Source organism: Schistocerca cancellata, chromosome 4 (genome assembly GCF_023864275.1).
Source record: "Schistocerca cancellata isolate TAMUIC-IGC-003103 chromosome 4, iqSchCanc2.1, whole genome shotgun sequence".
NCBI classification, from domain to species: domain Eukaryota; kingdom Metazoa; phylum Arthropoda; class Insecta; order Orthoptera; family Acrididae; genus Schistocerca; species Schistocerca cancellata.
The window spans coordinates 176,511,658-176,525,340 of NC_064629.1; the positions used below are offsets into that span (position 1 = coordinate 176,511,658).

General features: G+C 38.6%; 1 protein-coding gene across 6 annotated transcripts in view; it reads right to left on the bottom strand.

Annotated features, from left to right (window-relative positions):
- Positions 1-13,683, bottom strand: part of LOC126185177 (inositol hexakisphosphate and diphosphoinositol-pentakisphosphate kinase) — a 578,601-nt gene that overhangs the window by 96,180 nt on the left and 468,738 nt on the right. For 4 of the 6 annotated variants that reach the window (XM_049928024.1, XM_049928022.1, XM_049928025.1 and 1 more), the window contains exons 23-24: positions 10,892-11,073; positions 18-362 (exon numbers count right to left, since the gene is read on the bottom strand). In XM_049928024.1, the coding sequence (XP_049783981.1) occupies positions 18-362; positions 10,892-11,073 (527 nt within the window). The remainder of the gene's footprint in view (positions 1-17; positions 363-10,891; positions 11,074-13,683) is intronic. The other 2 variants (XM_049928027.1, XM_049928026.1) reach the window with 2 other exon arrangements.

Here is a 13,683-nt window from a genome sequence, read left to right on the forward strand (position 1 = left end):
GTGAAGCAGTGACTCACCAGAAACATTAGAAACAGTTGAAACTCGTAAATTGGGAGCACTAGATGACCCACTAATGACTGCAGTGCTGAAAAGGCTCCTTGTAGAAGCACCCACTTTCCTCTGCAGTTTAAATCCAGAACCTTCAACAGGGAATCCCAGCATCCTAAGATAACAGGTCTCTTTCTGTGCGTTGTGCCGCCATGATGCAATACGATCTGAAAAAGATGGTGTAGGGATTGTTTCTACAACAGGTGCGGGTTTAGGCATAAGGCTTGGGGAAGACTTTGAACGCGATAAAGGCGATGGAAGTGTTAGGTAACAATGTTTTCCAAAATTTGTGAATTTTGCAGATGCTCTTTTGACTTACATGTTTAACAAAAAAGTAAGAGTTCCAGAAAAGAGTAGAGATGAAAACATAACAAAATGAGAGAGAATGGGAGTTAAGACATATAGGTACATGAGAAAATTGTGCATTATAAGTTTTATTTGAGTGAGAAACAAAAAATTATGAGAATGGGAATAAAGCAGAGTGAGACCATTAGTAATCAAAGGGTATTAAATTTTTTTATGAGGTCCAAAAATGTAAATCAACATAAAAAAGGAAAATTAGTAGGGATGAAGACATTAATAGGGGAAAGGGAAACACATATGTTATGTTTAGAATTATATGAAAATTTGAAACAAAATCAGATTAAAAGTACAAAGACTTCTGCACTTAATTCATGAAAGTCAAAAGAAGATAAAAACATTACTGAATCAATTACAGAGATATCTGAAATTTAGACCATAGAAAGATGACTAACTTAAATGATAAATGGCTATTGCTGCACAGAAACAATGCTAATACAAACAGTGACATACCACAAAACCCAGTTTTTTACACCTCTTATTGAGGAATTGGAGTCTATTGAAAAAGGAAAATGGAAGCTGATACTCACCAAATTCATAAGCTGATATGAACACAAATAACAGGCTTGAGAGTCAACAATTCACCAACAAATACTTGTTTGAAACATGAAGAGAGGAAATGTGAAAGGGGACACTTTTGGAAATGAAGGAGGTTCTTAAAGAAACAACACCCATGATGGACTCAAGATGATACCCACTGAATAAAGGTCACTGGAATGGAATCCTGTGCAATGGAGGAGACTATACAAAATAGGGAAATTTAAGACTATGTTGGGCTACATTTCCTTAGTTAATTCTTTTTCTATTTACTCTTATGAAATATATCATCTGTGCAATCTACTGTTGGCCAGAGAGCCATTTTCCCAGATACTCAGCTTTCACAGTATTTAAATCAATACCTAAAAGTTGTTGCAACTGAATAGGAAGATACGGAATTTTCAATAGGTGGCTTTTGTAGTCTCTGGGTAGCCTCTCTTGTTTGAATCCCACATATAGGATGAGGCATTTTTTTCTTTTATATCCTTTTTACTTCAGTTTTTTGTTTTCTCCCAATTTAGTCATATATCTTCAATGTATCAAAAAGTATCTAAGCTATTTTTACTTTGACAAATAGTCACTGCAACCTCATACAGAGTGAAAAGTATGTGATCTTAACCATATTAACCACTGAGATGTAGATAATCTTCTTTTTCTTTTTAATTAAGGTTTGTGTTTCTTTGGTTCCAGAATAGTAGTTCTACATGTTTTGTGCTGCTCTTTATACATTCTCCGTAAGTTATTACATTGTCAGTTAGTTCTTTGCTACTCAAAATCATTGTATACCTAAAAAAATTCAAAAATTAGTAATGTAAAAACATTAACTATTTAACAAATATCAAAAACTGAAGAACTGCAGCATATCTCCCATTGTGCCTGGTCGATGAAGACATTCTTATTCACCTGTAATTCATTTAAATACTCAGAACTATATGTGAAATAAGGGAAATGCAACCACTCACCTATAGCAGGTTGGTGCATGGAGCACAGAAACACACAACATAAAACATCATTCATGTTGTCTTTTGAGTTCTAGCTCTTTTTCAAGCACAAGTACACAAATTTGAACACACAGCCACACAAACACCCACACGCCCACTCCAGGGGCCACTCGCCATGGCCAGGGGAGTATGCGTTTGGGTGTCCATGTAGTTGTGTGTGTGAATGTGTGTACTATTGCCTGAAAAATATCTTTAGCTTGAAAGCTAGTATGAATGCTGTTTTCTGTTGTGTGTTTCTGTGCTCCACACATCAATCTCCTATAGGTGAGTGGTTGACATTCCCTTATTTTACATATTGCTCAATCTGGGAATTTCCATTACTGTTAGAAATTCAGAACTGTAATCTACAAGTAATTATCTCATATTTCAGCAAACTACTGTAGTTCAACCCCCAAAAACCCTATTAAAAATATATGTAGACATTTTGCACCTGTGGCATACTACAACCCACACAAGTGAAATACAGCTCATTTTTTGGTACTCCACTCTTTCAGAAACACACTACATATCCAATCTCTGTTTTGAAATAAAAACAAATAAATAGATAAATAAATAAATCCAATTACAAATGTAGTAATAGTCTCAGACAAAGCACTACTGCAAGAATAATTTATGGAGCTATCTAAACTTCAACATGCCTGCTTCTCTGTGTGATACAAAGTTATCAGAACACATAGTGTCAATGTATGTCTACCGCATTTTGTCAAATGACCACCCCTCGTGCTTCCTCACTGCCTCCAACGATAACACTGTAGATAACTACACTCGTGGGAAGCTTCAATTTACTCATTGATTACTTTTTGGATCCACTAACTAGCTACACTCCACTTACACGAGTGCTCCCGCCATTTGCTCTGGTTGGACTACTTTTGTTCATCAGTTCCTACAGGGTTACCAGTGATAATCACAGGAAATGCACTACACATTGTTCCAACTTACTCAGTGGTTAACCAGACCCACTGAATTGCTCTATTACAAATGCTTCTCTACAGACTGTATGGGCACAATAAACACAATAGTTGACATAAATGACTGGCCCAGGACTATAGTAGTACACAGCAGTATGATACAGGACATATGATGTAACAGAGATGAGATTATCCTACTTGTTCTTATGTCACTGCTGACGCCAATATTACTTTTTTCTTTTCTGACATCTTTTCACTGGTAGTCCAAATATGAGAGTTACAATAAATTACTGCATCCTTGTTCAAGCATTAATTCATTAAACTTTATTACTGGGTTTAATAATTCAACAACTGTCAATGAAAACAGTAGGTTTCATACAAAAACATGTTATTTGCAAAAATGTTCATGATTTACTACACATGCAAACCATGTGGATGTAAAAATTCAATGATGCTAAAACCTGTTTATTTTGAGATAAACATAGCTCATTTAAAATCCCTTATTTTCCACTTTTCAATATACATTTCACTTTTTCCAGATACATAATTTTTCAAAAGTTATTCATATTCAAAAATTTCCCGTTCTAGTATGTTCAAACCTTAAAATGTACGTCTTTCCTACACGTAGGTGTACAATTTTGTAGCCCTCATTTTTCAGTTTCCTAACAAGTATACTTTCACTTAAACAACTTTCTAGTTTGTTAACTATTCAAATTATAAGATTTCACTTTTTCAAACTTTTTGGTGGATTTTGGGAATCCCTGTGCATCTTAAACTGCTCTCCCATTAAAGAGCAGTTTTGCCATTTTCTACTCATACAAGTCAGCATTTCAAACTTTCTTCATTGCCTATTGTACCCTTCTCTCTTTTAATTTTTCGGTCTTTTATGTTAATATCTAACATGGAACTGCGTAGCATTTTATCAATTCATAATTTTACAAATAGGCATCGTGCACAAAGCCTGAATCAGTTGTGGGCTAGAATTCAACCAGGTCAGACACTACGTTATATGTTTAATTCAGTCAGTCAGTAGCTAGCATTCATTATTCAAACAGCCTATGATTCATGATGTAGATTTCAGTCAGTCTGCATTTATGTAGTCAAAATGTCAACACCTATGTGACACTATGTTATTCAGTGTACAGAAAGAAGATTGGTGAAGACGAGCATCCACAACACATGAGGTGAGGTAACAGGTTGGTAATGTTACAATATGACACCTGTTTCACAACTTGTATAATCATTATGCCTATTTAGCACATAACTACAAGCATGGGCACCCTGTAAATTCCAATTCTGGTCAAACCTATATTAGAGTAGACGACATTTCAGCAGAAACATCCATTATGTGTAAATCAGAATTAAGGAATACAAACAGCCTTGAGGTTTCTGAACCCAGAATGATAGTTCTCTGCACCCAAAACCCACCACAGTAGAGCAGCCATCACACTAATGTTTACCCTGGGTTTAGATTATAGAAAGTAAACTAGAGTTTGAAAGACACTAAAGTGACCCACAACCTAAAGATTCCATCAGTGCAACAATGAGCAAGACAAATTCACCACCAGTATTGCAGATCAATTTCTTGCATTGAAGGACATACTTGTCACACATCTATACATGCTTAATTTATGTTGATATACCCAGACACTGCCAATTCTTCCAAACTGAGTGTCCCTCCAAAAGGTAATCCACTGAAGACCTTTGATCCTTTGCTTCCAAACAACTCTGTAGCTGATAAACGTGTGCATTCAGTATCATTATATGTTTATTACTGTATTTGTGATCACAATTCTTTACTTGAAGCTTTTGGTCTTTCCTCTGCCTTCACTTACCATAAGCAAGTGAAATTGATGACTGTGTTTGTTTGCAAGTAAAAAACATGTGTCTTTACACTTTCCATCTATTAAAACTCTCCCATTTTATCTAAGATACCCACAGTTTTTTATTACAATATGATGGCAGGCAGAGAGATGTAACATTTCCTTTTTCTTTTTATTGTGACACCTGGTCTACAAATTTCCCAAAACTTCACTCTCGTTCTTGTTTGTTATTACTCAAAGAAAGAACCTGCTAGTTGAAACTAAACATGCTATCAGTTACTCTGTTTCTCATATGTGGTTTAAAACATGTGTTAAGTGTTTCTTCAACTTCTCCCAGTATAATCTATGGTGTAATAGTTCATGAGTGAATGGCGAGATGTCAGTATCCAACAGGTACAATATTTCAGCAAGTGACCACATTGATGCAATGACAAATTATTTACCTAGGAGCTGGAGCGTGGTTTGTATCTCCTCCCAGCCTCACTCTGGAGGATGTGGACATGATCCCAACTGATCAGCAGTTCCCTTACCTCAATCTCAACAGATTCTTTAATGACATAATGTCTTGACAGATTCTTTAATGACATAATGACACAGTCCCACAAGTTAGATGTCTGTGTTGGAGCCTTAGTGTGAGTGTGGTGTCACCGCCAGTCACCACACTTGCTAGGTGGTAGCCTTTCAATCGGCTGCGGTCCGCTAGTATACGACGGACCCGCGTGTCGCCACTGTCAGTGATTGCAGACCGAGCGCCGCCACACGGCAGGTCTAGACACACTTCCTAGCACTTGCCCCAGTTGTACAGCCGACTTTGCTAGAGATGGTTCACTGACAAATTACGCTCTCATTTGCCGAGACGATAGTTAGCATAGCCTTCAGCTACGTCATTTGCTACGACCTAGCAAGGTGCCATTATCATTTGCTATTTATCTTGTGATGCATGTACCGTCAGACCGATGTTCACCAATTATGAATTAAAGTTAAGTATTCCATCAGCTACGTTCTTTGATACTATAAATTCCCTTAACTGTTCCAGACTTCACGCCAGCCTGCGTGAGCTTAAAAGCGTGCCTTTCGGCTTTCTCGTATAGTGGCTTGGCTGTCTTGCCAAGTCACAACAGTGGGTGTAATGCACTTCATGTAGTTTCAGTAGGCAATGTTCTGTGACTGCCAACTTGTTCCACTGTTGCAGTCTGGCATGCTGTTGGTGTACACGGCAACAATCTTCAACAGTATGCAATGTTTAACTTATGTATGTTTGACACATTGGCAGGGGACCTGGTAGACCTCAGATTTTTATAGTTCATGGAAGTCATTGGCACTACTAAGCAGTGCCTGTGTTTTATTTGGCAGATGGGAGACAGTTTCACTTGATGTTTCCAAAGAATTCAATCTAGCTTTGCACATAAGGTGCCACAAAATGGAATATATTCAATGGCCGCTTCCTTCTGAGGTTACTTTTTTGTTTATATTGGTTGTACAGTTTGTGTAGGAGGTAGAGATCTCTGAATTTGCCACTCTGTGTAGCAGTTGTTGTGGAACACCATCCTCAGATGTTTCAGGATTTTAGTGAGGCTGTGTGTGCCATGTACCAATGTCTTGAGCATGCCATTCCTCTGCACCAGTTGGTGCCAGCTGACCACATGTACGTATAGATCAGTGTGCAACTTCTTATGGTACATACTGCCACCCAATGTGCTGTCCACTGTTCTTTTTACCAGGACATCCAGAACGGGAATCACTACATCCACTCTGACTACCATGGTAAAATGGATGTTCTGGTGTAGGGAATTGAGATGCATGAGGAAATAATTCATGCTTGTCTCTTCCATGTGGCCACATCATGAAAGTGTCATCAATATATTTGACAGAACAGATAGTTTCCAATGGGTTGATTTTGCACCCTTCCTCCTCAAAATGTTCCATATAAATGATGGCGACGACTGGTGAAAGTGGGAGCTCACTTTTTTGGCATCTTTTTCCTATTAGTTTGAAACTGATGCACTACCTATTAATGGGTATGAGGGGTTAGTCATTGCAGACTGTTTCGAAGAGCTTGACTCTTGAGTGGAGTGAGTGATTGATAACTCAGAATAAAAAGGAGCAGTAGCTCTATGGATCTGAAATGCCTCTCCAGTGCTGTCAGTGAGAGGAATAAAGATTCTAGAACAGGATGTTGCAACAGCATCCCTTGCAACATTCTGAATAAGTCACTATGACGCAGACCTTGCTGTACAAAAATACGTTATCAGTGATGTGTAAGTCTATGTTTATATACCTTACTCTTCTGAGTAGCTTTTGTCAGTCTTGAAAACTACAGAAAGTAAAGAAAGGTCAGTCCTTTAGACCTCAGCACTAACACAGAGAAGACTTTCTCACCTCATATTTCTTCCCTCGATTTGAAAAGACAGCTTGCAAGAAGTTGCCTTGTCAGCCCATTCAACACTTTACTGTGAGAGATGATGCTCTGCAGGGTGGAAGTGCTCTGCAGCTCACCTGGGACTGAGCAAGATACAAGAAACTGATTTACCACTCCCGACACAGGAGTCGCCCCACTCTTTGCTCTCTCACCTCCTGCTCACCACCTTTTCACCATTCTCTGCTATGGTAGCACTCACCACGCCTGACTAAACGATTCATCTCACATTTCAACTTGCTTCTTTCTTGACTCAGCACTCTCTACTGGAGTTCACATTGCCCCAAATGTTGTTCATTACAATAATAATATGCAAGGTCTGTCCAAAAAATTCCAGCGCTTTGTCCACAAGATTTTATTACACTTACCCTTGTATTGTGCATGGTCTCCTTCGAAATACTCTCCTCCACAACTGATACGCTGCTCCCAATGTTGTTTCCTTTTCCAGAAGCAGTCTTGGGATGCCTCTTGCTGGACTACACCAAGCACCAGCTGCAAATTTTCTTTTATCTCATCTATTGTTGCAAATTTTCAGCCTTTCAAGAGGATTTTCAACTTTCAAAATAAAAAAAAGTTTTCAGGGGTTAGGTATGGAGGATGAGGCAGCACAGTGACTTCAGTTCTGTGCAATAGTCACGCACCAACAGGGATGAATGTGTAGGTGCATTCTCATGGTGCAAGAGCCATGAATTTTCTCACAATCTTTCAGGCCGTTTCTTTCTCACATTTTCTTACAAGTATCACAACTCGTCCCAATAGTACCACTGATTAACAGTTTGTCCCTGTGGCACAAATTCATGATGAACTAATCCTTCAAAGTCAAAGAAAACTATCAGCATGGCTTTGACATTTGGCCTGATCTGATGAGCTTTTTTTGGTCTTGGACAACATTACTCCGACCCATTGTGAAGATTGAACCTTAGTCTCAACATCATAACCATAGACCCACATTTCATCTTCAGTTCTGATTCTCTTAAGGAACATCTCCTGCTCATATAAAAGGTATTCAAAGACTGCAAGGTGAAGGTCTTTCTGGTCTTGACTCGTGAGCTGTGGAATGAACTTGGTGGCAATACAATGCATTCCAAGATGCTGTGTCAGGATTTCATGACACGATCCAACTGAAATGTTAGATTCTTCTATAATCTCTCAGTCAGTCAATCTTGGATTGGTACACACAATTTCTTTGATGTTCCTGACACAAGCATCACTGGTAGAAGTCAAAGGGTGTCGTGAATGAGGGTCATCTTCAACTTCTGTCTAGCCATTTTTAAACTGTGTGAACCATTCGTAACACTGAGTATAGCTTAAGCACTCATCGCCGTAGGTTTCCTGCATCATTTGGTGTGCTTCTGTAAAGGTTTTCTCAAGTTTCACACAAAACTTAATGCAGACACATTGTTCCTCTAACTCTGCCATCGCAAAATTCGCAAACTGTGCAAGCACGTTTTACTCAATACAGCACTGAACATTAAGAGATATACAACAATAAAACTTCTGGCAGTTACACATTAAACACAGGTGTGTGCGGGGACGACAACTGCATTTCACTCCAACACACCATTGGCGCGAAATTACAAATGTTCTGGAATTTTTTTGAAGAGGCCTCATATGTGTGGTATCGTGTGCTATTGATACCACACCACACCAGCCCACGTCTAGAAGTTGGTAGTGATCCATGTGACTGCACTGTCAATCTGTGGCCGGCTCCAAGAGACATTCTCTGCGGCCAGCTCCAGCTCCAAGAGACCACCTCTGCGGCCATCTCCAGCTCCGAGACACATCTTCCTCAGCCTGCGCAACCAGTGTAAAGGACCCCGCACTGACCAGTCCTCGCCCAGTCTAGTCTCACAGCTCTGTCAGTCAAGTCTAGGAACTATTATTCAGCCTCTGCAGCTATTACAGATAGCTGACTTGGCCTGTCTCGAGGACTCACATTGGATATTGATCTGCACTTGCTTTTATTCAAGTAGAAGTAGTTTATCAAACACTGTGTGGATCTCATTCTTTTGATTTTCTGTCACAGAACCCACTGACTCCTCGGCATCCATCAGCTGAACGACCACACATCTGACGACAAGGGAAAAACTACATTTCGTTCCTACTCATTTCTACTCTCACCATACAAACAATTATTGATGAATTTATTGTGTATTTCTTGCAGAATTGCATTCATTTGCTGTGCTTGCCTGCTACACTGCTTCTTTATCAGTGTGCATGTGTGTTACAGACCATTAGCTCTGCAACTGACTGTGTTTCTTGTGCTTTGCAGAGGCTGTTCTTTCCAGTGACTTTCATTCATACTTCCTTTCAGCACTGTTTAGTGGTTGTGCTATGTTTCTTGTTCCTGTGGAATGAACTCTGTGGCAAAACAATGCATTCCAAGATGCTGTGTCCGGATTTCATGATATGATCCATCTTCACTAGAAGATGATCAGAATGACTCATCGAAACGTCGTGGATTTTCGACGCAGCTACCCCGATGGAAAACCAAGAAGATTTCATTATCCTGATTCTAGCTTGCAACAGGATTTGGAATTAATGGAATGTCAGGATTTGTACAATGGAAGAGCGGGTGACTTTGATTCTGCTCCTATTTCTGCAGTTCAGAGTAATGGTAAACAGTTTGCACCTTTCATTTGCATGCTGTGGCATGCAGTGTGTGAGCCAGGGTAGCAATGTAAAAAGAACAAGTCAAATCCTTTCTGGAAATCTAGAAATATGGAATCTGCCTGTCGGCCTTCATCCATAGTTCTCAGTATATCATGCGAGAAAAATGCAAGCTGAGTTTTGCATGAGTGGTGCCTTCTAAAAGCATGCTGATTCATTGACATAAGCTTCTCAGTTTCAAGAACGTTTATTACGTTCAAACTGAGAATATGTTCAAGCAAACAAAAGTTAGGATATTGGTCTGTAATTTTGAGTGTGTGTCCTTTTACCCTTCTTATATATTGGAGTGACCTGCACCTTTTTCCAGGGGCTTGGACTTAGTGTTAGGTGAGAGATTCACGATAAATGCAAGCTAGGTAAGGGGCCAATGCTGTAGAATACTCTTTGTAAATTCAAACTGGGATTCCATCCAGATCTGGTGATTTATTTGCTTTCAAATCTTTCAGTTGTTTCTCTACACCAGGGATGCTTATTACTATGTTGTCCATCCGATAGTCTGCCTGATGGTCAAACCACAGTATGTTTGTATAATTGCCTTGAGTGAATGATTTCTTGAATGTGAAATTGAAAACTTCGGCTTTCATTTTGCTATCTTCAACTGACACAACAGATCAGTCAACAAGGGACTGAATGAAAGCCTTAGATCTGCTTAGTGGTTTCATGTAAGACCAGAATTTCCACGGGTTCTCTGCCAGATCTTTTGCTAAGGTGTGACGGTGGTAGTAGTTGCATGCGTGATGCATATATCTTTTCAAAGACGCACGAATCTCTACTAACCTGCGCTTGTCGTCATTTGTGCGTTCCCTTTTGAACTGGGAGTGTAACAGCCTCTGCTTCCTCAGCATCCTCAAAATTTCGTTAGGAGACCATGGTGGGTCTTTTCCATCTCTGATCCACTTACTAGGAACATACCTCTCCAGACCACGATTTACAATCTGCTTAAACTTTGCCCATAAGTCCTGTACATCCCCATAATAAATAACAAAATTTTTAAAACTTACACGCTAATTCCATATGCAATGTTTAAGTAAATTCTCTGAACTGACACACACACACACACACACACACACACACACACACACACACACACACACAAAACCACGAAACCTGGTGTATATGAAATACTACCTGCACTTCTCTCTCTCCTCCTATTTTCATAGCTCTTTGAGCGGAATTCACCATCAGGACTCGGTGGTTCATCACCCCCATATGATGAGCTCCTGTTGCTCTGTTGGCCATAAACTTCACATGCCAGACGTAACGCCAACTCTGAAGCTTCAGTACTGCTGATTCCTTTTGCCAATGGTGACCTGCATCATTTATGATTTTTGAAAATACATAATTGCAGTCAACAGTAACCATCACTTAATTATTATTACTACTTTACACAATGAAAATTCATCATAATGAATCATCTTTGACTGACTGAAGACACAATGGAAATAACCTCAATGGATAGTTTGTGGATGCATATGCAAGTTCTTAGTCAGTTAACAACAGTGCAATAACAAGTGCACGAGAAAATTGTATAACAAACATTGGCATAATTATTAACAAAAAAGCATTTAACAGAGTAGGTTACTGTGAGCTGTGCAGTGAATTAATTACTACTCTCTCAAATGAAACGGAGCTAATACCAACTACTAGTGTACACATTTGAACACCTAGACCACAAATTGATTATTGCAAAAGATGATACATGAGGGAAATCATAAATTAATAAAATATGTAACAGGAGATGAAAACTTTAACTCTTCACTCTGATACTATTGAGAGCAAAGAATCAGTCAAGACAAAGGCAGGGCGAGAAAGTATGTGTTAGTGTAGAAAAACATCAAGAGTTCTATGTGAGGTTTCAACTGGTTTTACTGAATACTCATTAAAAATAACAAGATAAGTAGGTATAGAAAAGTTAAGACTCTCTCTCTCTCTCTCTCTCTCTCTCTCTCTCTCTCTCTCTCTCTCTCTCTCTCTCTCCCCCCCCCCCCCCCACACACACACACACACACAAACAGACAAACAAACAGAAGGACAATATAGTAGTAAGATAAAATTAAGAAATCAAGCATGACACTCAAAACATAACCAGATACTTTGTATGGACATAGATCATAATCTTAACCTAGATAAATAGCGGCGACCCCTGGGAAAGCTAAAAGTGTTGTGGGTATTTAACTAGCATGACAGTGCTAGATAACAGAAGGAAGTAACTGAGACAGAAAAAGACATGACTGGTAACAAAAGCTGAGGGAGACGATACAGTTTTTTATAATGGGTATCCTTAACACCTTGTGAAATACACCAGATTAGTGATGATGTGGAAGAAGTAAAGAAGAATTAAAACGATGAAATTTGATGGAAGTGATATATTTCTATCTGAAACTAAGTCTATAATAAATACCAAGAAGCAAAATCAAAGTGCACAAGATTCTCATTTACGAAATCCATTCAATGTCAGACATACCAGATAAACCTGACATTTGGGTACAGTGAGGTAAACATGCAATTTTACATGAAAAATATGTAAACACCCATTCCTGTCAGAGAAAAACCCTTGCTGCCCCACTCCACCATTTAGCCACTTTCTTGAAGTCCTTCTTGTGAGCACGAACCTGATTCTGGAATAACCTCCAACACTATATTAGAGAACTAAATAATTTCTCCTGCTTCAGAAGGGAGTTAATGACATTTCTATTGTAGCAATAATAGCGATTATCACTGTCTTTGTATGCACTTGTTACCCTTGTACATTCGTCTTTCCAACCATACCTTTCTCATTTCTGAGTATTCTTAGCTGGTCCAGTCTCCTTAAATTTCCTTTCCCCAGAACTCGCTATATCAAAAAGCATCTATCTCGTAAACCTATAAATACATTTTATATCTGCCACTATCATCATCATCATCATCATCATCATCATCATCATCATCATCATCATCATCATCTGTTAGTGAGAGCAGCAGCAGCAGCAACACAAGTACTGCCAGTATTAACTGTATTAGTTCACAGTCAATATTAATTACTCACATTGTGACAATAGACACCCAAAACATTTGAATACCATTTTGTCATACTGAAACTGTTATTGCTTAGGTAACAACAATGCAAAACAGTATTGTGTGTGTGAAACCCAGTTCAGATGTAAGAGAGCACTTGATAGTTCTAATCAGATCAGGTTAAATAAATATATAATAAACAAAATGTTAATCCACTATGTGATGAAGGAAAGCCTCACTGAATTTGGGGGATATGCAGGTAGACGGAAGGAAAATGGACACATCATCTCATCAAGTAATGGGAAGATTCATGCACAAAAAACGTGCAAGCCAGTAAGGTAATTACAGTTCCATAGAGCATTACATTATTCAATAATTGAAGCCAGATTTGACAAGATGCTTTTAGAGTTTCTGCAATCAGTTGAAACTATAGTAACTAGCAAATTGTATGAACTGATGTCCAAAAATCTATTCTATAGAATTTATAAGAAGTTCAAAAAATGTATCACACAAATGAAGAGAACACAAGTGGATAAATGTGAGAACTTTTGAACAGTCAGCCCTGCCCCTCAGCTAGTAAGCTGCCAGATGGAGTAATGTATGGAACTGAAATGAAGGTCAGTTTCAAATTGAGAAAGGTAAAATGATACCAGGGAAATAATTATAAATGGAAAAATAAAGAAAAACCAAGATATCTTCATGAAATTAGTGAACCTGTGTAAAGTCTAAATCCTAGGAGGAATAAATACAAAAATACAGTGAGTTGTGTTAAGAAAGAGGACAAAGCACAGCTGCAGCTTATTGATACTATAACTACTGTTCACCTTTTGTGTTGCAGAAGATTGTATTGAAAGAAAACATGAGGACTGGAGTAAAACTCAAAGAGCAACAGATAGCAGTGTGGAGGTTCACAAACTACAGTTATT